The sequence below is a fragment of the Ostrinia nubilalis genome, chromosome 2 (assembly GCF_963855985.1).
Source record: "Ostrinia nubilalis chromosome 2, ilOstNubi1.1, whole genome shotgun sequence".
In the NCBI taxonomy this organism is placed as follows: Eukaryota; Metazoa; Arthropoda; class Insecta; order Lepidoptera; family Crambidae; genus Ostrinia; species Ostrinia nubilalis.
In genome coordinates this window covers 1,726,523-1,753,669 of record NC_087089.1, presented here as the reverse complement: position 1 = coordinate 1,753,669, position 27,147 = coordinate 1,726,523, and the positions used below count along the sequence as shown (strand labels likewise).

The 27,147-nt window shown below is 44.8% G+C and overlaps 1 protein-coding gene across 1 annotated transcript; it reads right to left on the bottom strand.

The window, feature by feature from the left end:
- Positions 1–1,290: 1,290 nt before the first annotated feature.
- On the bottom strand, positions 1,291–26,834 carry LOC135078036 (uncharacterized). The gene is made up of 25 exons (XM_063972590.1): positions 25,873–26,834; positions 25,510–25,684; positions 24,672–24,926; positions 22,683–22,772; positions 22,467–22,568; positions 21,222–21,343; positions 19,815–20,014; positions 18,771–18,997; positions 18,568–18,711; positions 18,365–18,508; positions 18,144–18,320; positions 17,941–18,084; positions 17,738–17,881; positions 16,904–17,118; positions 14,177–15,703; positions 13,046–13,284; positions 12,281–12,444; positions 11,341–11,502; positions 10,296–10,359; positions 8,844–8,977; positions 7,957–8,101; positions 3,389–3,550; positions 2,721–2,954; positions 2,177–2,361; positions 1,291–1,563 (listed from the first exon to the last, which is right to left on the bottom strand). The coding sequence occupies exons 1-25, from the start codon at positions 26,540–26,542 to the stop codon at positions 1,455–1,457; spliced, it is 5,934 nt and encodes a 1,977-aa protein (XP_063828660.1). The 5' UTR covers positions 26,543–26,834; the 3' UTR covers positions 1,291–1,454.
- Between the last annotated feature and the right edge of the window lie 313 nt (positions 26,835–27,147).

Here is a 27,147-nt window from a genome sequence, read left to right as displayed (position 1 = left end):
AATATTAACAATAAAACTGCAAAGTTTTATTAAGATCGGCTTAGTATTTTTTGCGTAAAAGAGTGAAAAAACAACAATCGATCTAACCATGAATCCGCACTCACTTAGTTCAAGTTCAAGGCTTAAATCCACCCATTCATCCTTCCTATCCGTTCATCGGTTCATCCATCCATCAATTCATCAATCTTTATTAACTTTTACATTTATAATATTAGTAGGAAGGTGACTTCAAGACATGGGCCAGTTCATACATTGTATGATTTGATACATTTTTAAAATGTGTGACTTTTAATTTTTTTTAAATTAAATGTACATACTTTTCATTGTAACTGGTAAAAAACTTCACTGTGTGTGTACGGATAACAGAAAAACCAACCATACATATACCTATTTAACCATACCTATAGAAGTTCCTAAACACATAGTAGACCAGAGAGACAAAAAAACCATACAAAAAAACTTTGTGCAAAATGTGCACTATTATTTGTAAGATATTTATTATTTATTCAAAAAGAATAATGAATAGTTAAATTAGTAATTTCATAATTTTAATACAGTATAACACCATGTAATATGTGACTATTTTTATATGAAACCAAAAATATCTGACTTTTAATAATTCAAAATTAAAATTGAATACATTTATATTTTTAAAGAAATAAGTACATATTGATTTAACTGTATAGATAAACTATTTTTTAAGGATACTACAAATAGTTTTAACCATAATGTTCATGCCTGAAACTAAAAAATGTTACAAAATATATGCTGGGACAAAATTGACCCAGCGGCGCTTTTAGGGGGGTCGTAATCTTCGGCACTTCTAGTGTTAAAATAAAAAAACACCTATTCATTACGTATTAGGTCCAATCTTGACATGCGACTCATCTTACACACTCTCAAACACAACACTAACACTCACACACACACACACATAATTTGTTCATATATCACAATATTTATGATTCATAATCTTTAAAAAACCACAATAATAGTCACCTGATAAGGAATCGGAGCTGTAAAAATGTAATCTGTAATGCTCACTCAACACAACTACACAGGCTTGCGAGCCTAGTGCAGAAGCTGTGGTTTATTACATCACAGGAAATGATATTCGTGAATAAAGATTATTTATTATTATAGGTCTTTTTCACGGCCACTACAAAAACAATCAGACGGATTGCACAGGATTAGGTTGGGTTGCAAGGTATTCCAAAGGACGCACATAAAAAAGTCTGTACACAATATTTTATATTTTTACTTAAATTGATTAGCAATAAAGATTGTACATTAAATACATACATTATTTTACATTAAAGTAATTAAATATAACATAATATAAAGTACATTCTATTTACATTCATGGATTTATTGAGATTATTATAAGGCGGACTAGGTAAACGTCCGGGTCTATCTCTAGAGTCCATCCTCACGGGTTCCGTGCCAACTGCCAATTAAGCGTCGGCCTCCGTGGATTTTACGGGATATCTGCACTCTGGAGAACCGCATTCACATTTCATCCACTTCGATTTGACGGACCAGAACTTGTCACCGTAATCAAACCTGAAACAAATAAAAAAATAGTTAAGGTAAAGAAAATAAGCAGGGGTATATTTAGGCCCGGTTTCCCCCAAAGCGGAGCGGAGAAGCGACAAGTGGAGAGGAGATGTGCATAGCTGTCAGTCTATTGTGGGTCTACGAATAGTATGACGCCTGCAGGTGTGCGAGGTACGAGGAGAAGTCAGCGGAGGACGTGGAAACCGGGCCTTATACGAAACCGAACAGCCATTGAGGGCCATTAGTATATCAGACATATTCATCTGTGATCATCAATATGTCAATGATCTTTTAGGCAAGAGTGTGGCGGCCCTTCTTCACAGTTCATACCGCACCGGCATTAAACGACAGCCGGGCAATAAAATCTGTAGTCTGTGGGGTGTCATAAATATGTAGCAAGCTTCGATTACTCTTTTATAATGCGAACAGCTAGGGGGACTGGAATTCGTTGCCTGCTGCTGTCTTTCCCGAAAACTATAATCCGGGCCTCTTCAAGACGAGAGTGAATAGGCACTTACAGGGCAGATATGTACCATCCTAGACTGCATCCCACTTAACATCAGGTGCGATTGTGGTCAAACACCTGCCTTGTAATGCATAAAAAAAAAGCTTGACTTACGTGAGCTCTTCGCCGGCAGCGACGTCACGCATGGCGTAGAGCGCGACGACGGGCGCGGCGAGATCACGTGCCCGCGTGAACACGCGCAGCGGGGCCAGGTTGGGCGCACAGCTGTGGTTAATAAAACGCGCCGCTGAACCCCATATGCATGCGTCCACGCAGAGGGTCCCTTTGTCGCCACATTGCTGCACACAAAAGAAAACTTATAACATTCCACTTCAACTATGAAAATCAAAAAGAGACAAACAAATTTAAATACGTATTTGAAATCTTTAGTGGTCTACCGCCTATCTTCATTTATTATCATCATCATTTCAGCCATAGACCTATCTGCATTATCGATACTATTTCATTTCCTTGGCGCAATACTGCGCGTGGAGGTGGAGGGGTGTATAGATAGACCTTGTTTTTTGGTATCTGCACCTGCTTCCCCTTATCAATAAACTGAAATAACTAAACCGTTGGGCCGTTTAGAGTACAGCTGAGTGTAAGCTACTCATCTGTCCTCTGCAAGGCCCAACAATACTCCATCACCATAGATTACCTGCTGCAGATCCGGTTTAACATCAAGCGCGAACAGATACTGGTCATTAGGCCGCGCGTCCGCCCTAGCTAGAGGCAGTAATTCGCCGCAGTACAGCGCCACGGGGGAGCCGCGCGGCACCGCGGACACGGCCCGTAGACCCCAGCCCGCGCGGGCAGTACGGAAGACTTCCGCGCGGATGAACAGCGAGCCGCGTTGTTGTAGGCGCGATATCACCATGTTGCCGCATTTGCGCTGGGGATAAAAAGTGGACAAAATCGTTAGCTAAGAATATAGAACGCGTCACGTAAAAAGCAGACAGACAGAGGAAGGGATATGTTTGTGCAAGGGTTCAATCACGCACGCAATTTCAAATTAATCGGACTGTAATAAATAAAAGTAGCATACAAAACCCAGTTTTTTTTAACTACAAACTTTATTTTATTTTGTTTGGAAAACATACAGTTCATACAGTACATTTCCATTTCCGATTACCTGTAAACGGCTAAGCAGAGACATAAATTTAAGTTTCATTATTTGTATTGGTTGCTGTTGGTTTTCCTAATAAAATAAATAAATAATAAAGCCTATTCACCGCTTCTCGCACCGCCGTAATTATCCAGTGCGCAGGAGCTCAAAGCTCATTTTATGACGCATCTATCGGCTTAAGACAAGGAAGGAAATATCACCTTATTGCAAGCGCAGGTGGCGTTGCACTCGAACATCATGGGCGGGTCGTGGTGCGGGAAGGCGGGCGGCAGGCGGCCCAGCGCCGAGCTCCAGCGCCGCACGCTCAGCACGCAGCACGCGCAGCCGCCGCCGCTGCAGTCGCCGTCCTTGCATTGACAACCCTGTGCCACAAAAAATACAAATACAAATATTTTATTTATGCAAACACACCGTTTACGCATACACCTTCAAATACAATTGGTAACAATGAAATCGGTAAACATTATATTGCTTTGTCTGCGGGTCCCACACTAGGAATAACCTGTGTCGTGGGCACCCAGTGGTGCTATGTAACCAGTACAGCGACAGATATAAGCGTCTACAAGTCAAGTTAAGCAGTCCAACGTTTAATTTAATACTAATAATGACTAAACTACAATTTAATACAAATACGGAAAAGTGTATCCAGAGATATTTTGAGAGATATTTTGAAAAAAATAAAAATATTAAGATAAGGCTTGTAACGCGATAACGTTATTAATAACACGATAACGGTTATGTTATTTTATTTGTATGTGGTACGTTCCGATCCACGCAGAAGTTGGCCAGAACTTTTTGATTGTATTTTGAAATAAATCAGATACAAAACTTCTTCATCAGGCCTGTATTTCTTAAGCAATCCGTATTTTAAGTTAAAAAAAGGTCACTAAAGCAAGGTTCAGACTAGCAGTAAAACTTGCAGAAGTTGACTTCCGCAAGCTGTCACCACTTTGTAAATCTTGTAGGAGTTGGCTTGCCACAGCTATTTACACAGTGGTAAACAGCTTGTGGAAGTCAACTTCTGCAAATTTTATTGCTATTCTAACGCCCGTTTTCACCATCAATCCCTAATTTTTAAGTGACCCCTACCCCTATGGTAACACATAACGGGAATTTTGTTTTTGGTCACTTAAAAATTAAAGATTGATGGTGAAAATGGGCATAAACCTTGCTTAATATACAGGGTGTCCCGTAATGTAACGTCAAGCCGGAACTGGGTGTTGAGGCAAGTTGTGCTGGTTATCAGAAAAATATAAAAAAAAATCTATGTAGCATATTTTCAAAATAATAGGCATTTAAAAAAAAACTAAAAATTCTACTCCAGGTGACGGTCCTTTTACTCGTGTTGCCACAAATCTTCACTTTTTCCAAATTTATTTTTTGTTATGTTGCCCTGAATAATGCTTCTCTAAATTGTTATCAAAATTACAAAACCAGCTGCTCCAGCTTGGATGAAAAAAATACATTATTCCCAATAAAAAATTTCAAAATAAAAATTTTGCCTAGTTTAAACTGACTGTACTGAAAAAAAATTGTACTACGCGAGTGTGGCAAGTGACGTCATAATTTGGCGCATTTAGTAAGGATTCCAAAATGGTATAACACTTTGTAAAATCTTGCTGTAATTGTCGACAATTTTTGTTTATTGGAAATAATCCCGTTTTTAACTTTATCTACCTTGGTTAAAAATATTATTCTAATGTGCCCAAAATTCAAGTTTCTGGCTTAAGTGAGGTGGAGAAGCCATTTTAAAAGGTATGAGCGGGACGGAGAGGGCCATCTTACCAAGCAGGGATGTTATGGATATCCGTAACCGTAACCGAAACTATCGGATATCCGAAATAAAAAATATCCATAACCGTAACCGAAACTGATTCAAAAGATACGGATAGTTTCGGATAAAGGCGGAGTCTAAGGGTACAATTCCAAACTGCAAAACTCTATGAAATCTGCAGTATACACGCCGCAGCTGCAATGCCGCGCTGCCGATTTCATAGTTTTGCAGTTTGCGGTTGCAGTTTGCGGTCTGCGGCCCGTCTTGGAATTGTACCTTAAATCTTAATATTTGTTACCAACTTGTCTGGCATTCGCTGGCACCATCTAATATGCCAGCCTGTTTTACCTTTATCATACATAGGTGTCGTCTTAGTTGGTACATAAAGTAGCTATGTGGGTCACGCTCATGCAGCATCTTGCTATTTGTATTATACCTACATTTTTGAAATTCTAATAATTCCGTAACCGAAATTATCCGAAACTTTCGGATAATCTGAAATGATTTCATATCCGAAACCGGTATAATATTATTCTAATATCCGTAACCGTATCCATAACCGAAACTTCATATCCTTATTATCCCTGTTACCAAGTACAAGTGCAGGCAGAGCAGGTAGTAAAGGCGCGCGCGCACGGGTGACTTTTGTCACAGTATGTCAACTAGAGATGAAACGGATAGTTGTTTGGCCGGATACCGGATACCGGATATCCGGCCAGCTGCTAGGCCGGATAGCCGGATATCCGGCGGCCGGATAGTTGGCCCATTGTCTCGTTGCATGTCGTGACGACTTTAGCGCCGCACAGGTGCTTTGAACGCGAACAGTGGGTCTATTAGTAGACTAGACTAATCACACTTTTCGAAAATCGAATCTTTCCGAATAGAATGTCAGATTTTGCCACTTGTCTAGGGGGCAGATCAATTCGAGCGATTTCGGTTGCTATCGTGAGTGTGTGATTGAATAGCGAAAATTAAATTAGTTTACTTGCTGCGTAATCTGACTGAACTGCATGCATCATGTCATCAAACCATCAGTGAAAAAAAGATCGCCTTTTTATTTGGCAATATTTCGACATTAACAGATATTATCTACTACAGGGTGGCCCAGAAATTCACTTTTGAAAATTCAATGAAACGAAAACTGTACATTTTTGTAGAACTTTAACTATTGCAATTTAAAGGAAATTTAATGCAATTTATTTTAAAATTTATTTCCTTTTATAAATTTTATCGTACATTTGTGATTCCCTTGACGTTTACAACATTCTGTCAACATACATCAACATTTTGGAAAACTTTCGTTAGAGTTACCTCGAAATGGATTCAGGATGGATGAATGCTGCAGAGTTTTTGGATTATTAGAGTATGATGTGTACTCTGCTCATAAGGTAACCCCGCAAAAAGAAGTCTGCTGGAATAAGATAAGCGCTTCTCAGAGGCAGTGAGATTTCATCCCTGCTTAATTGGTTTGTTGCATTGAAAGGATGATTAATTTTTGAGAATGCTATACTAGTGGTAGGCTGAAAAGCTTTTTGATTTTTAAAGCTGCAAGATTCGCAAGGCTATGACCGGAGCACTTAGATTCATCAAGATGGGGCTACGTGTCACACTTCAAATGAGAGCATTTAGATGGTAAGAGATATGTTCCCACAAAAAATAATTTCAGGCAGGGGTAACATCTCCTGGCCACCAGGAAGCCCTGATCTCACTCCAGAAAATTCTTTTTTGTGGTGTTACATTAAGAATAGAGTATACTTTTATAATCCAACAAATATGCAGCAACTGAAGCTGAGCATTCGGCAAAAAATTAAAAATAGGTTTCGAGGTAATTCTAACGAACGCATTTCAAGATTTTGATGTATGTTGATCGAATGTTCTAAGCGTCAAGGAAATCTCCTGGGCGATGTAATTTAATAAAGGTAAATTTAAAAATAAATTGCATTAAATTTCCTTAAAATTGCAATAGTTAAAGTTCTATAAAAATGTACAGTTTTCGTTTCCTTCAATTTTCAAAAGTGAATTTTCTTCTGGGCCACCCTGTATTTATGTATTCGTCATTAGAGTGAATAGCCCAGAAAAAGAAATTAGTTTTTTGAAAGGATTTTTGAAGAATGGCTTTTTTGTAACTTTTTGGACTTTAAATAAAAGCCGTCATTATTATAAGCCATTTTATTGATATTTACCTCAAAGATTAATGTATTTAATCTTATTTATAGGAAATTATCGTAGTTTTTTAATATCCGGTATCCGGCCGGATAGTGAGTTACTATCCGGTATCCGGCCGGATAGTAAATTTAGGCCGGATATCCGGCCTACCGGATAGTTGCCGGATATCCGTTTCATCTCTAATGTCAACTACTAATTTTACTGTCATGGTGACAAAAGTTTCTGTGACTGACTGTACGGTAGTCAGTCACAGAAACTTGAATTTTGGGCACATTAGAATAATAATTTTTAACCAAGGTAGATAAAGTTAAAAACGGGACTATTTCCAAAAAACCAAAAATTGTCGACAATTAGAGCAAAAATTTACCAACTGTTATACTATTTTGGAATCCTTACTAAATGCGCCAAATTATGACGTCACTTGCCACACTCGCGTAGTACATTTTTTTTCAGTATAGTCAGTTTAAACTAGGCAAAATTTTTATTTTGAAATTTTTTTTGGGAATAATGTATTTTTTTCATCCAAGCTGGACCAGCTGGTTTTGTAATTTTGATAACAATTTAGAGAAGCATTATTCAGGGTTACATAACAAAAAAAAATTTGGAAAAAGTGAAGCTTTGTGGCAACACGAGTAAGAGGACCGTCACCTGGAGTAGAATTTTTAGATTTTTTTTAAATGCCTATTATTTTGAAAATATGCCACATAGATTTTTTTTTATATTTTTCTGATAACCAGCACAACTTGCCTCAACACCCAGTTCCGGCTTGACGTTACATTAAGGGACACCCTGTATATGGCAATCGTATAGTTTGTTTATTGTCCTCACCTGCATACTCTGTATCGTGTTGTCTATGCTGAGCGGCTCGGGCATGACGTGGTCGGTGACGTAGGTGAAGTCATCCGGCGCGGGCGTATCGTCCACTTCGTTCACGCACGGCAGCGCGTACGTCTCGCAGCCGTTTGAGAGGTCGCTGGGAAGGGAAAATGAAGTTTAGTGCCTTGTGTTAAGGTTTGAATTTGTGAAGTGTTCTAGCTGTTCTAGAATTTGCAAGAGGTCAAAACTTTTAGCGATTCTTCTTTTTCTGCCTCGCCTTATCCCGTTACTCGAGGTCACCTAAAAGCACGCCTGTCTAAAAACGGAAACTTTCTTCGTGGATAGGGAAAACGATTTACCACATCATATGAACTGGTTCCTTCTATTTAATTCAAAATTGCGCAACTGTAGGCCTAAGATGCGCGTCGTGATAACTTTTATCGACGTCAAAATGTATGGACAAAATCGATAAAATGGCATGATAACCGCTTATCGCGGCACGCATCTTAGGCCTACTGGACTAATTTAAAAAAAAATGTGACAATCATAGTACAGTTACTTAGGCCCGGTTTCCACCAAGGCGGTGCAGAGCGGAGAAGAGAAGTGGAAATAGTGAAATCTGATTGGTTAGAGTAGGCGCACACCGTTGATTTTTCGTCGGCCGATAGTTTAGTCGGGCTGTTGATCAGTATGGGCAATGGGCATGTATGGGAGTGCGCACACTACGACGATTCGATTTGGCCGATTCTTCATACAATTTGAATACGGGCACAACTATCGGCCAACTAAAAATCAACGGTGTGCGCCTACTCTTAAAACACTTCTCTGCTTGGTGGAAATTTTAGCTAGGTAACTGGAGCCTTAGGTAGGGTAGTCCATCAGGGTGGTCGTCAGCTCACCTGGCCAGCAGCTTGCCTCGGCGCAGCTGGCCCTTGGCCGCGAGCGCCATTTGCATGTTGAGCGAGACGACGCTCTGGCACGCGCCGCTGCAAACCTCCACCGGCAGCTCGCCCGCCGAGTTCTCCACGTCCGTCTGAGGCAAAATACAGGGTAAATAAAAAGGTATATGGTAGCAATCGAGTAAGTATTATTCTAATATTAGAGACCATAAAAGTTTAAAACAATATACGTTGTTCATATTGTTAATTGCGAAAAATCTAAAACGTTAAATAACGGTATCGTTGTGGCCAATGAGCTGTTGTCATAGTGTGACATTGACAATACGTCAATGTCACACTAGGATCAAACGTCAGAATAGAGGGACGCGCGGAGACGACTCCGCGCGCTTTTGTGCTAAGTGATGAATTGTATTTAAAATAAGGCAATATACTGTGAAAGTTAAGTATCCAGTGTTTTATTTATGAGAATAGATCTACCGACCTCTAAAAACATGATATAAAGAAGTCGGTTAATTAGAACTATGGTACTCCCCCACACTATAGTCTTTTTCACCTAAGATGATCCGTATGACACTTCAAGGTTATCCATATTACGCATACTACATATTACGCAGAATAATCTTGAAAAAATATTTGTATTTTATTAGCAATATAATAAAAAAAAAATAACTACTTGTCTTGAAATATATAGTAAAATCTGAGTTTATTGATTATATTTTAATTAAATACGATGTAAAAATATTTTTTATTTAATGTCCGCAATGTGTGAAACGGAATAGATTTAGTGCTGGGGTATTTATTGTCTAACAAAATCGATTATTTCCGTGGTTCATTAATCGATTGTTGTGAATACTTAGTTATTAAAAATATCACAAAAATCAACTATATTTTTCGATTGTTGACTTTAATAAACGCATTGAAAATAAATTAATAGTTTTTAATTTAAAGAAATAGAACCAGTACTTTTTAGGAATCGTTTTTTTTAACATGAAGTCTATGGAATTTGAATATTATCAATAAAAACATGTTACAATAATATTTGTAACACGTTTTTTGTTAAATAACACCTATAAAAAATATTTCTCTAAAAGTAGGTTTTACTAACTCTTAGAAAAAAATCGATAGATAAATCGCTATGGTTTAGTTATGTGACATCTCTATAACTTTCAAACTCGAAACGTCATACGAATCATCTTACGTGAAAAAGACTATAGTGTCTTTTAAACTTCGTCTTGCTGGCGTACTCTCTTTAAATTAAATAACGCGACGCCGCGTAGAACCGGCGTTCGGCAACCGCTCACCATTGGCGTTGTGACGACGCTGTCTAGACGCCGCTTCGATATTGCGAAGGCGCAAGACGACGACGCTCTAAAGACTATATTGTAAGGTGTCTCTATGTAGGACCAATGGGTGCAAATATCGTCATAAATACACTGTTTATTATAAACATACCCGTGCTCCCCTCGCCAACAAGATAACGACGCAAGAGTAGTGTCCTTGACGGGCGGCAACGTGTCTGCAAAAAAAGGAGAATCAATTATGTATAAAATATCTAGTTTGCGCTTCCAAAGTGCATAAAGACCGCCCATTTCTAAGCAACAGTATACGTTGATTAGTGTGCTTACCATAAGTTTAAGTTAGGTGTGCTCGATAGCGACTGCGTCGTCAGCGCTCCTAGCGGCTAATTTCAAGAAATAAAATCTTCATAGATTTATAACGCACTCGCTAGCGACCACATACCTAACGTAAATTCATGGTGAGCATACTGAGACTGGTTTTAGTGTCACGCGGTCCGTCGGGTGCGGACCCGCTCCGCACGGCCAATCTGTATGAACTTCTAGGGAGCGTTTTAGAGTAACGTGGTCCGGAGGAACCGCTCCGCTCCCTAGCAGTTCATACAGATCGGCTGTGCGGAGCGATCCGCACTGACAGTCCGCGTGCCACTAAAACCACAGAATATTAATAAGTACTACGTACAGAAGTTTTACTTCGCGAAAGTATTTAAACAAATGTATGCTCAATGTCATTAACAATATGGTGTAATTTAGCCTGTCTCAAGAGTCAAGCACCATTTTGTTGACAAACGTCAGTGATCGGCACTGCGCCGAAGCTATAGGGCTGACTTCGGTAAAATGATGTGACGTGAGGTGCCAAACTGCGGAAAATGGCAGAGGAAATACATGATTTAGCATGAATTACCATGAATAATATTAACTACTTATTTACCTCTAAGTGTCTTGAGGCAACTTAAAAAAGTACATTCTGTGTTTTTATTATTATTTAGTCAGTTAAATACTGCACAGTATTTAGTACACCATTTTCTTTATTTTCTTCCATCATACACAAGAATACGCGTGCGTGAGTCAATGTTCGCTCGTATGTGAGGCCTTGTCGAATAGTATCCTGTAGGTGGGCCATCGTGCGTGTTTTGTTTTCGATGTAAACTCGCGGAGATGAACAGGCCTGGTATAAGCGTGTACACATTTCGTGTACTCACAGCGGCGTGTCCTTGTGCGCGTTGGGCGCGGCGTGAGCATGCGGCGCGGCGGCGAGCAATAGTCGCAGCGAGCGCGCGTGTCCCGCCAGCGCGCACCAGTGCACGCAGCCGTTGCCTTCAGCATCGCGGGTCGTTGCGTCCGCGCCGCGTGATAGCAGCAATCTGCGTAAAAACATTTTTAATATCACCTGCCCCCCTAGACAAAACGCACTTTTTGATCGAATCGAAAATCGAATCCGTCAAAACTCCATACAAAAAAGGGGCTTTTCGACCACTTTGCGACTGGTTTGCGATTATAATTTGCACTTTGTCTAGACCCACTGCTCGACAGTGTTGTTGACAGTGTGCTTACCATGAGTTTACGTTAGGTGGGCTCGGTAGCGAGTGCGTCGAAAAAATCTATGAAAATTTTACTTCTTGCAAGAAGCCGCTAAGAGCGCTGTACAATCTGTCATACATTTAATGTAATTTTTTTATGCAATTGCTAGCAAGTACACCTAACATAAACTCATGGTAAGCACACAGATATCTTGAACTCATATTTAATTTTCTCCATTGTGACTAAACGCAAACCGCCAGAGTCAAGAAAAGAAACATCTCACAAGAAGAAAACAAAAACTTAGTATTAATGAAACTAAGTTTTCTGGAGTACCTCTAACTATGGGTGTACCACAGGGATCAATATTGGGAGTTGGGACCTATACTATTCCTTATTTATATTCATGATATTCATAGGCTATGTACTGACCTGACGACGTCAACGTGGTCATTCTCAGCCGCCCATACAAGCGGGGTCCATCCTCCCAGGTCGCGTGAGTCTACTGACACATCGCCCGCCTCTAGCAACGCCGTACAAAGCTCTACGTCAACACCTTGCGCTACTATATCCAGTAGTGTAGAGACCTCTGCAGCTTACTAAGTTCACAGGCTATGTACTGACCTGACGACGTCGACGTGGTCATTCTCAGCCGCCCACACGAGCGGCGTCCACCCTCCCAAGTCTCGTGAGTCTACTGACACATCTCCCGCCTCTAACAACGCCGTACAAAGTTCCACGTCGCCACCTTGCGCTGCTATGTGCAAAGCTGTCATGCCTTCAGGACCCTGGAAACATTTAACATTTATTATATTATCTAAAACGCTTTGTATGTTATGGTTGTATGTCTGTTTTATGCACCAAATAAAATAAATAAACAAAAAATAATCTCAAATATTTTTTAATAATTTAAAAACTGTATCCATAATCCGGCTCAAAGGACCATGTACAAGTCTAAAAAGCCCACAGGTAGTAACTTGAATAAAATCAAGCTTCCAGTGGCAAATCTCATTTATGCCGAAACAAGACTGACTATAAATCAAATCAAATCGAGAAATGAGTTTATTTGTGGAACATAGGTAAATAACATAGTAATAATGCATGGGCAGTTAAAAAATTACATACCGCGATTCTTACACACAGAGCCATCTATCGGTAACTCATAATACTCCATAAATGAAACTTAACATTGAACAACCGCATCATATAACATTATAACCAGTACAACATGAATGACATCTTACTAATATTATAAATGCGAAAGTTTGTATGGATGTCAACATGTTTGTTACTCTTTCACGTAAAAACTACTGAACAGATTTTGATGAAACTTTACAGTATTATTGTTTATAAAAAAAGCTAGTTAATTAATAAAATTTAAAAAAATACCTGTATGTTTATGTCACAGCCAGCCGCGACTAAGTACCGAACGAACTTCATAAGATTCTCTCTGCTAGCCTTTTCCACTTTGCATTCTTCTATACTCGCGATGCTGTCTTCCTGCTCCTCTATTCCTTCTTTGGTATCCTCGTCAGTTTCTTCTTTAGATTTGCTGTCTTCTTTAATTTCTTTTTCTTTCAGTTTCTTTGACTTGATTGGACTCTTCTTTTCAGATTTTTCTACCAACACTGCAACAAGATTTTGTATTTTAATTGACATTCGAATGAGTGATATGTAACATGCCAAATAGCAGTTATTTTATTATCTGCAAGGCCATGATGATAACATTCACTCGTCAAACTAGCTTATATCATACACACAGGTGACCTGTGTAGCGACATCGCCTCAGATGTACGCGTGTGTACCATAAAGTTAATATACCTAGCGGAATAGAGCAACAATGGACTGAGCGAGCGAGATGTCACTAACAGACACTCGTGATAAAAAGAGATACGTGAACCGTTTTTGTAACTATTTGACAGTAAGTTAGCACTCATTGGCATGGTGAAAATTTGAGCTTCTGATATTTATTTATATTTTACGTGAGTGAAATCATGGATACTTATGATAAATGTGGTTTAGAAACAGTGATCGTTTATTGTACAAAACAGTGAAATAATCCTGACATTGACACACAAATGACATCCAGTGACATCCTACTAAAATCTGTATCGTTTGACATCTCGTGGTTGTTGCTCTACTACGAAGGAATATTAACTTTATGGTGTGTACTCATGGAGCGGGAGCGGGCTAAATCATCGAGCGGGAATCAGAAATGAGATCCGCAGGAGAACCAAAGTGACCAACATAACTCGCAGAATTGCTAACATCAAGTGGCAGTGGGCGGGGTACATAACTCGTAGAGACGATGGCTGTTGGGGCAGAAAAGTTCTCGAGTGGCGACCACGGGCCGGAAGACGGTAGTGTGGCCTTTCCACTAGGTGGATTGAAAATCTGGTGAAAGTTGCGGGAAGAACCTGGATGCGGGCAGCGCAGGACCGGCCGTTATGGAAATCCTTGGGGGAGGCCTTTGTCCAGCAGTGGACGTCATTTGGCTGAAACAAACGAACGTGTACTCACACTGCGCGGCGAGTACGAGCGGCGTCCGCAGCGCGTTGTCGGCCGCACACAAGTCCGCGCCGGCGTACTGCAGCGCGTACAGCGCGGCCGCGTCGTCTCGCTTGTACTTGTACGGGTACTCACACTGCGCGGCGAGTACGAGCGGCGTCCGCAGCGCGTTGTCGGCCGCACACAAGTCCGCGCCGGCGTACTGCAGCGCGTACAGCGCGGCCGCGTCGTCTCGCTTGTACTTGTACGGGTACTCACACTGCGCGGCGAGTACGAGCGGCGTCCGCAGCGCGTTGTCGGCCGCACACAAGTCCGCGCCGGCGTACTGCAGCGCGTACAGCGCGGCCGCGTCGTCTCGCTTGTACTTGTACGGGTACTCACACTGCGCGGCGAGTACGAGCGGCGTCCGCAGCGCGTTGTCGGCCGCACACAAGTCCGCGCCGGCGTACTGCAGCGCGTACAGCGCGGCCGCGTCGTCTCGCTTGTACTTGTACGGGTACTCACACTGCGCGGCGAGTACGAGCGGCGTCCGCAGCGCGTTGTCGGCCGCACACAAGTCCGCGCCGGCGTACTGCAGCGCGTACAGCGCGGCCGCGTCGTCTCGCTTGTACTTGTACGGGTACTCACACTGCGCGGCGAGTACGAGCGGCGTCCGCAGCGCGTTGTCGGCCGCACACAAGTCCGCGCCGGCGTACTGCAGCGCGTACAGCGCGGCCGCGTCGTCTCGCTTGTACTTGTACGGGTACTCACACTGCGCGGCGAGTACGAGCGGCGTCCGCAGCGCGTTGTCGGCCGCACACAAGTCCGCGCCGGCGTACTGCAGCGCGTACAGCGCGGCCGCGTCGTCTCGCTTGTACTTGTACGGGTACTCACACTGCGCGGCGAGTACGAGCGGCGTCCGCAGCGCGTTGTCGGCCGCACACAAGTCCGCGCCGGCGTACTGCAGCGCGTACAGCGCGGCCGCGTCGTCTCGCTTGTACTTGTACGGGTACTCACACTGCGCGGCGAGTACGAGCGGCGTCCGCAGCGCGTTGTCGGCCGCACACAAGTCCGCGCCGGCGTACTGCAGCGCGTACAGCGCGGCCGCGTCGTCTCGCTTGTACTTGTACGGGTACTCACACTGCGCGGCGAGTACGAGCGGCGTCCGCAGCGCGTTGTCGGCCGCACACAAGTCCGCGCCGGCGTACTGCAGCGCGTACAGCGCGGCCGCGTCGTCTCGCTTGTACTTGTACGGGTACTCACACTGCGCGGCGAGTACGAGCGGCGTCCGCAGCGCGTTGTCGGCCGCACACAAGTCCGCGCCGGCGTACTGCAGCAAGTACAGCGCGGCCGCGTCGTCTCGCTTGTACTTGTACGGGTACTCACACTGCGCGGCGAGTACGAGCGGCGTCCGCAGCGCGTTGTCGGCCGCACACAAGTCCGCGCCGGCGTACTGCAGCAAGTACAGCGCGGCCACGTCGGCCCGCTTGCACGCCGCGTGCACGCAGGTGCCGCCCATCAACGACGTTATTTGCTCGTTGATTGTCGAGCGAGCAGCGGCTGTAACAATATTTAAATTCAAAATTTCAAGTGAGACGAGTTAAAAAGTGGGACCAAGTGGTTTGGGACTTGGGTTAATTAAATGATATAATGAAGGAAGATAACTTCCTCTTCCCACCCCTCTCTCAGTAAAGTTGTGGTGCTTTACTAAGACTTCGAATCCGAAAAATCACGCTGCACTGTTTTATTTCATTTGCCCACACTCATGCACGTTCACGAACACTTAATGGTTAATAATCCACCATTCACATTGACCGGCGCCAGTCAGCGCGCAGCACAGCGTCCGTTCGGCCAAAAATGCGGTGGAATGCCCGCATCTGCGCGCGTATCCGCTGAAATACGCTCGGAGCCGACCGGCTTCCGACGCATGCTCGCGCATCCGTCCGGATTGAAATATCAGTTGTAAGCAATTACGACTCTAAGAACTGTTAATAAAATACTATTTTCTTTACGACCGTGTGCGCTCCGACGCGCGCCGGTCAATGGGTCTCGTCGTCCCCTAAGCGTTTGAAATATAGCATGTAGTATCCTACTTACCAATCTTCGGCAACAGCTGCTGTATAGGTTCTCCCGCCAGTATGGCGTCACAAAGACTCAGCGCGGGCGAGCGCGATGCATCGCACTTGGCCGCGTTGCTCTCGCATAGCCTTCAGGTCTATAGGCGGAGAGGGCAGCAGGTCCTCGGCTTCGATAGGCTGGTGAAGCCAAGATATGCAGGGGTGCTGGATAGAAAGTCTCAAACTCACCAATCTTCGGCAACAGCTGCTGTATAGATTGTCCCGCCAGTATGGCGTCACAAAGACTCAGCGCGGGCGAGCGCGACGGGTCGCACTTGGCCGCGTTGCTCTCGCATAGCGCCTTCAAGTCTATAGGCGGAGAGGGCAACAAGTCTTCGGGGATGAGGGGCGTCGGCTCCTCTTGAGGCTTCGCTAGGCTGGTGAACCCGAGGTATGCAGGAATGCTAGACAGAGTTTGAAACTCACCAGTCTTCGGCAGCATTTCCTGTATAGATTCTCCCGCCAGTATGGCTATGGCGTCACAAAGACTCAGCGCGGGCGAGCGTGACGGGTCGCACTTGGCCGCGTTGCTCTCGCATAGCGCCTTCAGGTCTATAGGCGGGGAGGGCAGCAGGTCCTCGGCTTCGATAGGCTGGTGAAGCCGAGGTATGCAGGAATGCTGGAGACAAAGTCTCAAACTCACCAATCTTCGGCAACAGCTGCTGTATAGATTCTCCCGCCAGTATGGCGTCACAAAGACTTTGCGCGGGCGAGCGTGACGGATCACACTTGGCTGCGTTGCTCTCGCATAGCGCCTTCAGATCTATCGGCGGGGAGGGCAGCAGGTCTTCAGGTATCAGGGGCGTCGGCTCCTCTTGAGGCTTCGATAGGCTGGTGAAGCCGAGGTATGCGGGGGTGCTGGAGACAAAATCGTTCGTTATTTGACGTTGGTTTGTGACGCTAACGTAATTAAAAGTTTTACAGTTATAGTACAATGACACATTGAATAAAAGCATGGTGCCGAAATTCGGATTAAATATGCTCAGTGTTTTTAAGTAACTTATGAAGTACATTCGCTTAAATGCGGGTCCCTTGCACACACCTCTCACTCGGAGAGTTTACGGCAGAAAAGTTCTCAGGTAACCACGGCCGGAAGACGCAGTGTAGGCAAGCCTCCCACTAGGTGGACCGACGATTTGGTGAGGGTCGCGGTAGGTGGCTGGATGCGGGCGATGCAGGACCGGTCTTTGTGGAAATCCTTGGGAGAGACTTTTGTCCAGCAGGGGACGTCATTTGGCTAAAACGAACGAACTCACCACTGCTCGCGTTGATCAGGCAGGAAGATGCGCTTGTTGCTGCAGTCCATCCGCAGCGCCACGCGGCGGCAGGCGCTGTTCCGAGGCGTCCAGCGCCGCGCGCCCACGCCGCAGTGCGGGCAGCCCGGGCGAGCCTTCGCGTCGCTCGACCAGCGTTCCAGCGGGAGAAGGCAGGCGCTATGAGGGACACTGAGGGACACTGTGACCAGCTACACACTCACCACTGCTCGCGCTGGTCAGGCAGGAAGATGCGCTTGTTGCTGCAGTCCATCCGCAGCGCCACGCGGCGGCAGGCGCTGTTCCGAGGCGTCCAGCGCCGCGCGCCCACGCCGCAGTGCGGGCAGCCCGGGCGAGCCTTCGCGTCGCTCGACCAGCGGGAGAAGGCAGGCGCTGTGAGGGACACTGTGACCAGCTACACACTCACCACTGCTCGCGCTGGTCAGGCAGGAAGATGCGCTTGTTGCTGCAGTCCATCCGCAGCGCCACGCGGCGGCAGGCGCTGTTCCGAGGCGTCCAGCGCCGCGCGCCCACGCCGCAGTGCGGGCAGCCCGGGCGAGCCTTCGCGTCGCTCGACCAGCGGGAGAAGGCAGGCGCTATGAGGGACACAGTGACCAGCTACACACTCACCACTGCTCGCGCTGGTCAGGCAGGAAGATGCGCTTGTTGCTGCAATCCATCCGCAGCGCCACGCGGCGGCAGGCGCTGTTCCGAGGCGTCCAGCGCCGCGCGCCCACGCCGCAGTGCGGGCAGCCCGGGCGAGCCTTCGCGTCGCTCGACCAGCGTTCCAGCGGGAGAAGGCAGGCGCTATGAGGGACACTGAGGGACACTGTGACCAGCTACACACTCACCACTGCTCGCGCTGGTCAGGCAGGAAGATGCGCTTGTTGCTGCAGTCCATCCGCAGCGCCACGCGGCGGCAGGCGCTGTTCCGAGGCGTCCAGCGCCGCGCGCCCACGCCGCAGTGCGGGCAGCCCGGGCGAGCCTTCGCGTCGCTCGACCAGCGGGAGAAGGCAGGCGCTGTGAGGGACACTGTGACCAGCTACACACTCACCACTGCTCGCGCTGGTCAGGCAGGAAGATGCGCTTGTTGCTGCAGTCCATCCGCAGCGCCACGCGGCGGCAGGCGCTGTTCCGAGGCGTCCAGCGCCGCGCGCCCACGCCGCAGTGCGGGCAGCCCGGGCGAGCCTTCGCGTCGCTCGACCAGCGGGAGAAGGCAGGCGCTATGAGGGACACAGTGACCAGCTACACACTCACCACTGCTCGCGCTGGTCAGGCAGGAAGATGCGCTTGTTGCTGCAATCCATCCGCAGCGCCACGCGGCGGCAGGCGCTGTTCCGAGGCGTCCAGCGCCGCGCGCCCACGCCGCAGTGCGGGCAGCCCGGGCGAGCCTTCGCGTCGCTCGACCAGCGGTTCCAGCGGGAGTGAGGCAGACCGCACTCTAAGTGGAATAGGTGGCCCAGGGAGCACTGGTAGAACGTGCCCTATAGAATAAAATTAGTAATTAGTGTTTACGAGTTATTGATAAGGTTTGCGCGCGGTTAAAACAAGAGCGCAGGCTTCGGTGAACGCAAAATCTTAACGATCTGTCGTCCTATTTGTATTTGGTGGTTACTAGAAATCCACCTACTGCAATAAAATCTTATGAAAATGTAATCCAAAGTCTGTATTGAAGTTACTATCATCGTGATTCTTGGCTTACCACGTTCCGTACCGGAAACCGCAGTGTGAAATATCTAGAATGGACTAGGATCACAAGGTGGACTGACGATCTTATAAAGGTAGCAGGAAGGCGTTGGATGCAGGCCGTTACCAACCGATCAATATCAAGCCTATGTTGAGCAGTGCAAACTGAAATGTTAAGATAATGATTTTCCAACTTCCAACCTGGAATAAACATCGCGCCACATTTATCTGCGTGCAAAACAGTCTGCAGTTGGGACAACGAAGGCGAGGGCAGCCCGGGAAGAAGCAGTAGCCTGCTACATTTCAATCTGTAAGGAGTATCCCGCTGCCTCTCTAGTGTTGCATAACGACCAGTCCTGCGTTGCCCGCATTCAAGTTCTTCCTGCGACCTTCACCACGCCGGCTACGTCTTCCGGCCCTTGGTCGCCATTCGAGAACTTTTCTGCCCCAACGGCTCTCTAGTTACCTGCGTGCAGAACAGCCCACAGTTGGGGCAGCACATATGCGCGCGTAGCTGAGCCGCGTGCAACGTGCACGTGAGCACGAATGGCGCGCGGCCCGACGCGTTCTAACACTTCTAACCTGTAGATAGTAACACGTTATCTCTCTAGTTACCTGTGTACAAAACAGCCCACAGTTGGGGCAGCACATATGCGCACGCAGCTGGGCCGCGTGCACCGTGCAAGTGAGCACGAAAGGCGCGCGCGGCCCGGCCCGTAATAGAGGGCGGAGCGTCCCATCCTCGCGCGCGGCGGCGTGCGAGCAGCCCACGCGGACGCCGTCGACTGTCTCGATCGCTTGGCAGAACACCGGCTCTGCGGTGCGAACAATACATTTTAATTCCATTTTTTTCTATGTGACAGGAGGCAAACGAGCAGACGGATCACCTGATGGTAAGTGATTACCGTCGCCCATAGACACCCGCAGACCCAGGGGCGTTACAGGTGCGTTGCCGGCCTCTAAGGTGATACGCATTACATTCTAAGAGCTTGTCCAGATCCAGAAGATTTTACTCGCGGGATGATAATTATTTTATCTGATTATTTTTTATTTTATTCGGAACAAGCAAGACCAATAATTACATCATCATGAGGTACTAAAGGTTTATACATTCTGTTCACATGCAATCGCGAGTTTTGCCCATGTCTCCGTATCTCATGATCCCGCGACTCAATACGCTGATATTCGATATTCTATAGTCTGTTCGCAGAGCACGTAGAATTTCGTCCAATGACCCCAAGCTACCCATCCTTATCGCTCGCGCGTAATTATGTTGCTGTCGCGATCGCGCCCGTCGCACAGTCGCGACAGCAATATAATTACAAAATTCTACGTGCTCAGAGACCGGGCTTTAGACAAGCGTAGAGCTTCTAGATAGCGTATGTAAATGATTTGATTTGATTTGCATTACAGACTTCGTGTGTTTGAATAGTTCCATAGATTTCCACACTACAAAACTAGCCGCGCTTTTATAGGATACTTTTAATTAAGTAAAGCGGTACTAGAGGGATTTGATTTTTTTTTGCTTCAGACATGTAAATGATAAATAACAGATCTGGTCACATGTTGCGCACTGCTTGAAGAAACTTCTTCTAACTACCATGATACCGATTTTCAATCATTTCACCCCAAAAAGCAGGAGTAGTACTAGAACAACATAATGATCTACCAAAAAAAATACATTCTTTGTCATAAGTTACAACAGATGATTCTGGGAGTGGGTAGTCAATGCGAAAAAACGCTCAACGGTTGGAATGTGCAGATGTCAAAATGTCCATACGGACCGGCTGTTAGTGGCAAAAAGTATGTATGATGTGTACCATTTGTCACTAAACCATTGTAACCATGGTAATAATGTACATTTCATTTTGACACTGGGACTTTTTGACGTTCATACTTTTTGCCACACTAACAGCCGGTCCGTATGGACATTTTGACACCTGCACATTCCAACCGTTGAGCGTTTTTTCGCATTGACTACCCACTCCCAGAATGCAACAGATAGCTTATCACTAATCATACCAGTGAGTTCCCCGGGCGCCGCGTATATGTTGCTGGGCGTCTCGCAGAAGCACGTGGCGGCTGTACTGGCCTCGTCTTCGGGGCACGCCGCCTCTGAACCTTCGTCGCCGCCGGCCGGCTCGCTACACGATAATGCAACAAATTCAAAGTCAAAGTCAAGTCAAAATTTCTTTATTTGTTTAGACTAATAAATAGTTCTTACAAATCGTCATTTTGCTCTTAAGGAGCCTCTACATGTCTCATAATCTTTTTACCCTACCAGCGCTTCGAGACCAACATTTGGCAAGTGCTGAGAAGAAGCGCCGCAACAAACTCAGTCACCACTGTCTGCCGGTTAATATAAATAAATAGAAATAGTAGTAGTAGGTACATTCGATTCAGGAGCAGTTCACTGAATTTACCATGCATTCTTGTATGGTGTATCTTATAAGAATGGGTATACAAGATTGCGTGGTATATTAAACAAGGTAGTGACGTGCTAATATCTAGACTTACATATTAAGATACTAGTAGAAATGACTCGCATACATAAATTTGAATAACTGTCACCTCAACTACAATCGAGCTAACTGCGCATCTCGCTGGAATGCGACTCTCACTCCCTCGCACTTACCCTTTACGGGTACCTCCATCCAAAACAGACCGTCCGATGTGACGTCATAGCCGCTACGTGCGCAGTTAACACAACCGGGTTGTACATTCACGCCAAACTATACTCGACGCAAAGACTCGCGGAAACGAAGCACGTTCTTTAAATTCCTTTGTTTTGATTTTTTTTGCCTATCTACATAACTAACGTTATTTTGGCAGGAATTCATTGGGGAGGTCACTCTATGGGCTCTAATATCCCAAACCTGGCCATAAACAAAATAAGAAGAAGAACACTTGCAGCATAACTTTTGCATAAGAGACGCGCACACGCAAAATACTGGAATATCGATAATAGGCAATGTGTGTGAGTCATCGCTAATATGGCTGCAAGCAAAAGAATTTGCAGTTTTTGCAGAACATCCATGATGCGTTGCCTAATTTGCACGTATTATTACATTAGTTTTATTCTGCCGCGAGTCTTTACGCCGAGTACTCAATAATTAAGTGCCAGCTAATGTTAATTTGCTTTTGCACTATTGGACTATTGCTAATGTGCTTGCATAAGTGTAGGGTACTTGTAGTAAAACTGGTTCAGAACCATCTGGGCAATAAATCTGTAAAACAAATGTATTGACAATTTCTATGTTTACATACTCATTGTCATCCGGTATGTTGACCACAGACTGGGTGTCAGGCGTTTTGGAGTCACTCCGCTTCCATGGATCGGTGTTCTTGGCGCGACGGGGAAGAACGTCCCTGCAGATTAAAAATAGGCTTTTTTAAAACCAAATCTTAATAAACAAAAAGTTTACATAATACTGCAATTTTGAATTTATCCAGAGGATATTTTAGATTATATTAAAATCTTACCTATTACTTTTACTTTCTTCTGGTTCCTCCACTGGCACTTCCTCGTTTCTGCGCGATCTCTTACGCGAAGGGCGGTAGTTGTATTCTTCTCTACAAGAACAAATATTAGGATGTTCATTAGATCACAAGAAAAAGTTGCGTCAACTGCTGCTACGCCTACGAAAATTTTACGTATTAATAGTCCAGTAGAATTAGCTTTTAAATCGGAAATAATTCCTACAAAAGATTTTATTGTTTTAATGGCTTCATTGGTTGCCCATTAAGACTCTCCTAAGTTTTCGACTTCGACGGAGTTGTGCTTAAGTGGTGGGGGCCCCCGAAAGAGGAATTTTTTCGGTTTTCCGGTTATACCGCGTAAAGGACTTACCCTATCAAAAAGTGGTCTTCATGACGGTTGAAGGGCACTTAATCCTGCATTGAATAAGACCAAATTCATATGTTTTGGACAAACCGTTCTCGAGCTAATGTTCGGCAAAGTAGAAAATATACGTATAATTAATGACCCTCTCCACGTCCAATGGTTTGTTACCCACAGGCTTCCAAGTCTTGAAAAGGGCCACCTCAACCAGTGTAACCCTATCAAGGCTTACGAGCTTGATGCGCCTATCCTTGTTCGTCCCAGCCGTTCCTTAACTGCGGTTGCTGCACCTCTTCCTGGCACTCACCTGAACGACTCTGTGTTACCTACTGTGGCTGCCCCTCTTCCTTGTATCCTCCTGCATGACTACGTTGCCTAGCCGTATGCCTGGTCTAAGGTTCGACGCCAAAAATCAACAACAACAAGTTCATATTAAAACGCTGAAGAGATTTTTGTTTGTTTGTTTGAACGCGCTAATCTTAAGAATTACTAGTTTGATTGAAATCATTATTTTTGTGTTGAATAGCTCATACATTGAGGAAGGCTATAGGATATATACAATCACTCTACAACTAATAGAGGCGAAGCAGTAAAGAAAAATGTTGCAAGCACGGAAAATAGTATTTAAACTATTTTCACGCGTACAAAGTTGATTTTGTGGCGTCGAACCTTGGACCAGGCATATAGCTAAGCAATGCAATCGTACAGGAGAGTACAAGGAAGAGAGGCAGCCACATTAGGTAACACAGAGTCGTTCAGGAGAGTGTCAGGAAGAAGTGCAGCAACCGCAGTTAGGGAACAGCTGGGACGAACAAGGATAAGCGAATCAAACTCGTGAGCCTTGTTAGGGTTACACTGATTAAGGCGACCCTTTACAAGGCTTGGAAGCATGTGGGTAACAAGCCATTGGACGTGGAGAGGGTCATTAATTATACGTATATTTTCTACTTTGCCGAACTTTAGCGCGAGAACGGTTTGTCCAAAACATATGAATTTGGTCTTATTCAATGCAGGATTAAGTGCCCTTTAACCGTCATGAAGACCACTTTTCGATAGGGTAAGTCCTTTACGCGGTATAACCGGAAAACCGAAAAAACGCCGCTTTCGGGGGCCCCCACCACTTAAGCACAACTCCGTCGAAGTCGAAAACTTAGGAGAGTCTTAATGGGCAACCAATGAAGCCATTAAAGCAAAAAAATCTTTTGTAGGAATTATTTCCGATTTAATCAATTTTTGTGTTTAATTCTACTGGCCTATAAATCTATGGGAGAATCTCTTTTTGATAGTTTTGTCTATTGATTGGTGGTGTCAACACGTCTATTAACCACATTTTACGCGTAGCTACTACGTAGTACGTACTAATACACGAAAGTCACCCTTTAGATATCAGCATCAATAGAACTGTGTACACCAATAGAATTATGCGTCAAAAAACTGTGAACAAGGACAATGTAAGACCATTAGACCACTACACACGTGTGTGCGACGCACTCACTGCGGGCGTCCGTCGCAGTCGCGACAGCAATATAATTACGCGCGAGCGATAAGGATGGGTAGCTTGGGGTCATTGGACAAAATTCTACGTGCTCACAGACCGGGCTTTACACAAAGTAACATCAATTTTAACTCACTTCTGATCATCATCCACAGTGAACGGCGCAAGTTCTGATTCCCCGTACGACGAGCAGAGCCTCGTAGATCGCCTGGGGCGCTTGGCTTGAGACACCTCAGCTGAACAGCTGAAGTCCTCATCGCTGTCATCATCGTCGTCCGCTTCTAGCAACTTGCTGATCACTTCTGAGTCGTCGTCGATCTCGTCTTCATCTTCTTCCAATTCCTCATTTTCGTATTCTTCCTCCTCTTGGCCTTCATCTTCTTCGTCGTCTCTGGTAAAAGATTTATTTATGTCATAAAGATAAGGATTTCTATTTTAAATGGAGCTGACCAGCGCAGGAAAAAGAAATGTTGGAAGGCAAAAAACATGACATAAAAATAGCAGGAAAGAACTGGATGAATTGTTTGTTCATTTCAGCTAAATGACATCCACTGCTGGATAAAGGCCTCCCCCAAGGTTTTACACAGCAACCAATACAATGGTTGTTGACAATCAATACTAACAAGTGACTGTGATAATAAATAATTATATGATCTGATAAAGCCTGGTCCGTGAGCACGTAGAATCCCGTCCAATGACCCCAAACTACCCATCCCTATCGCTCGCGCGTAATTATGTTGCTGTCGCGCTCGCACACCCACTGCGGGCGCCCGTCGCACAGTCGCGACAGCAACATAATTACGCGCGTGCGATAGGGATGGGTAGCGTGGGGTCATTGGACGGGATTCTACGTGCTCCTGCTCACGGACCAGGCTTTAGACCATAAAGAAAACAGTTTCTATTTACAGATATTTAAATGGAAAATTAAAGCAATCGAAGTTTAAGTATGTAAATTAAAAAAGTATAATATTTACAATTCAACGGCTTCATCTTCCATTGTCTCCGGGTTGATTGCCTTCAGGCCGAGCTCGCAGAGGTGCTTGAGCTTCATGACGGTGTTGGGGCTCTGTTTGGCCTCATCGCTGACGTCCTCAGGTGCTTCCTCTTCCTCGACGGCTTTGGAACTCCTGGTCTCTTTTTTGTTCCTATCTACAACATGAAGACAAGACAGTTATTTTAAGCTTTTAAAATAACTTAAATATCATTATCAATTACCATTCTTAAGATTATTAGAATTTTTTATAGCATCAAGCTTTGTTAAAACCTTCTGAATTTATTGAAATAGCTACAAAAAAGTTCAAATATTGCAGTTAAATTCTCGTTTATGATAAACTTACCTAGCAAGTACATAGCTGGAGTCACTTGAGTCAGATCTACTTCAGGTGGCATGGACCTAGCAGATTTCCTAGTCCTCACACCTTCTTCAGGTTTGTCACTCTGTAGTCCTAGTCTGGCGTTATTCTGGGACTCCAGCCCTATCCTCAACTCTTCATTAGCGAGTATCTTAGCAGTTGGCTTTATACGACGTGACAACCGCTGGGTTGGCCCAGGAGCAGCTTCATTGTATGACTTCTCCTTCCTGGCTATGGCATTAGCTAAAACATTGTCCGAAGATTCTTTGCTTCGACCTCTTGTCAACCTCTTTGGTGTAGCATGGGAGCTGTCTGAGGCTTCATCATTCTCTGAGACAGACTGGCTGGAGTTTTTTTCTTTTTTTGGAGATATTGACATTTCAGCATCCTCGGACCACTCCCACTTGTGCCTGGAGCGCGTCGATCGGCGTGGAGATGGAGAAGACTCCTCGTGCTTCTCATCATTGGGAACAATCTTCATGTTGCAATTTTTTTTGTCTGAGCGAAAGGTCAGTACTATTCGAGGCTTCGGGTCTTCACCGTCCGTCTTTTTAGGATCACTCTTGTCGGAGCTGTCTGCGGTGTCGCTCGATGACTGACCTTTGTCGAGTTTTTTCTTGGGTGTGATTGGGACGTCGTCTTCCTCCGTGTGCATGTTGTCAAGGTCTACCACTTCTGCTACTTTCACTATAATGGCTCCTTGTTTGTTTATACAAGCATTCAAGGAAAATATATTGGTAAAATAAAATTATAGAGACAAATCGAAAAGAAGATAAAAAAGAACAAAATTAACGAACACTTATTTACATACGATTTCAAGTCATCATGTAAAGTGAATCAAAATCATTAGTTATCTTGAGATAACTTAAGTTTATTTGGAAAAACCTATATTTTTATGTGAAAAATTAAAATTTTAGTAAAAATCACAATCACAACAATTTTACTACCATAGAGTGCCATAGAGCATTTTTTTTTCTTTTACTGATTTGCAGTCTATTGCAGACATAGGGTAATGGTATTTCTGTCGCAGTCGGATTGTATAATCCGCCGTTTTACATTACCACTAGGCATTTTACATTACAGCTCTGTTTTGTAATACGGCGGTTTAACGTTTAGGCGGATCGTCATTGCGATACGTTCTTCAATACGGCGGCCCACGTTTAGCCGCATCGTACTACTATACAGGGTGTTAGGTAAATGGGTATATGAGCCAAAACTAGCCCATGTTAACATACTCATATAAATACTATAGTGGTGTCA

What these genes read in the sequence shown, in the direction of transcription:
- LOC135078036 (XM_063972590.1), bottom strand. Translation starts at nt 26,542, where the DNA reads ATGCACACGGAGGAAGACGACGTCCCAATCACACCCAAGAAAAAACTC. An exon ending in GCAGCTGTTGCCGAAGATTG is followed by an intron (nt 15,704 to 16,903) that starts GTGAGTTTGAGA and finishes ATATTGTTACAG; the next exon opens with CCGCTGCTCGCTCGACAATC. An exon ending in TTAAACCGGATCTGCAGCAG is followed by an intron (nt 2,362 to 2,720) that starts GTAATCTATGGT and finishes TTTTGTGTGCAG; the next exon opens with CAATGTGGCGACAAAGGGAC.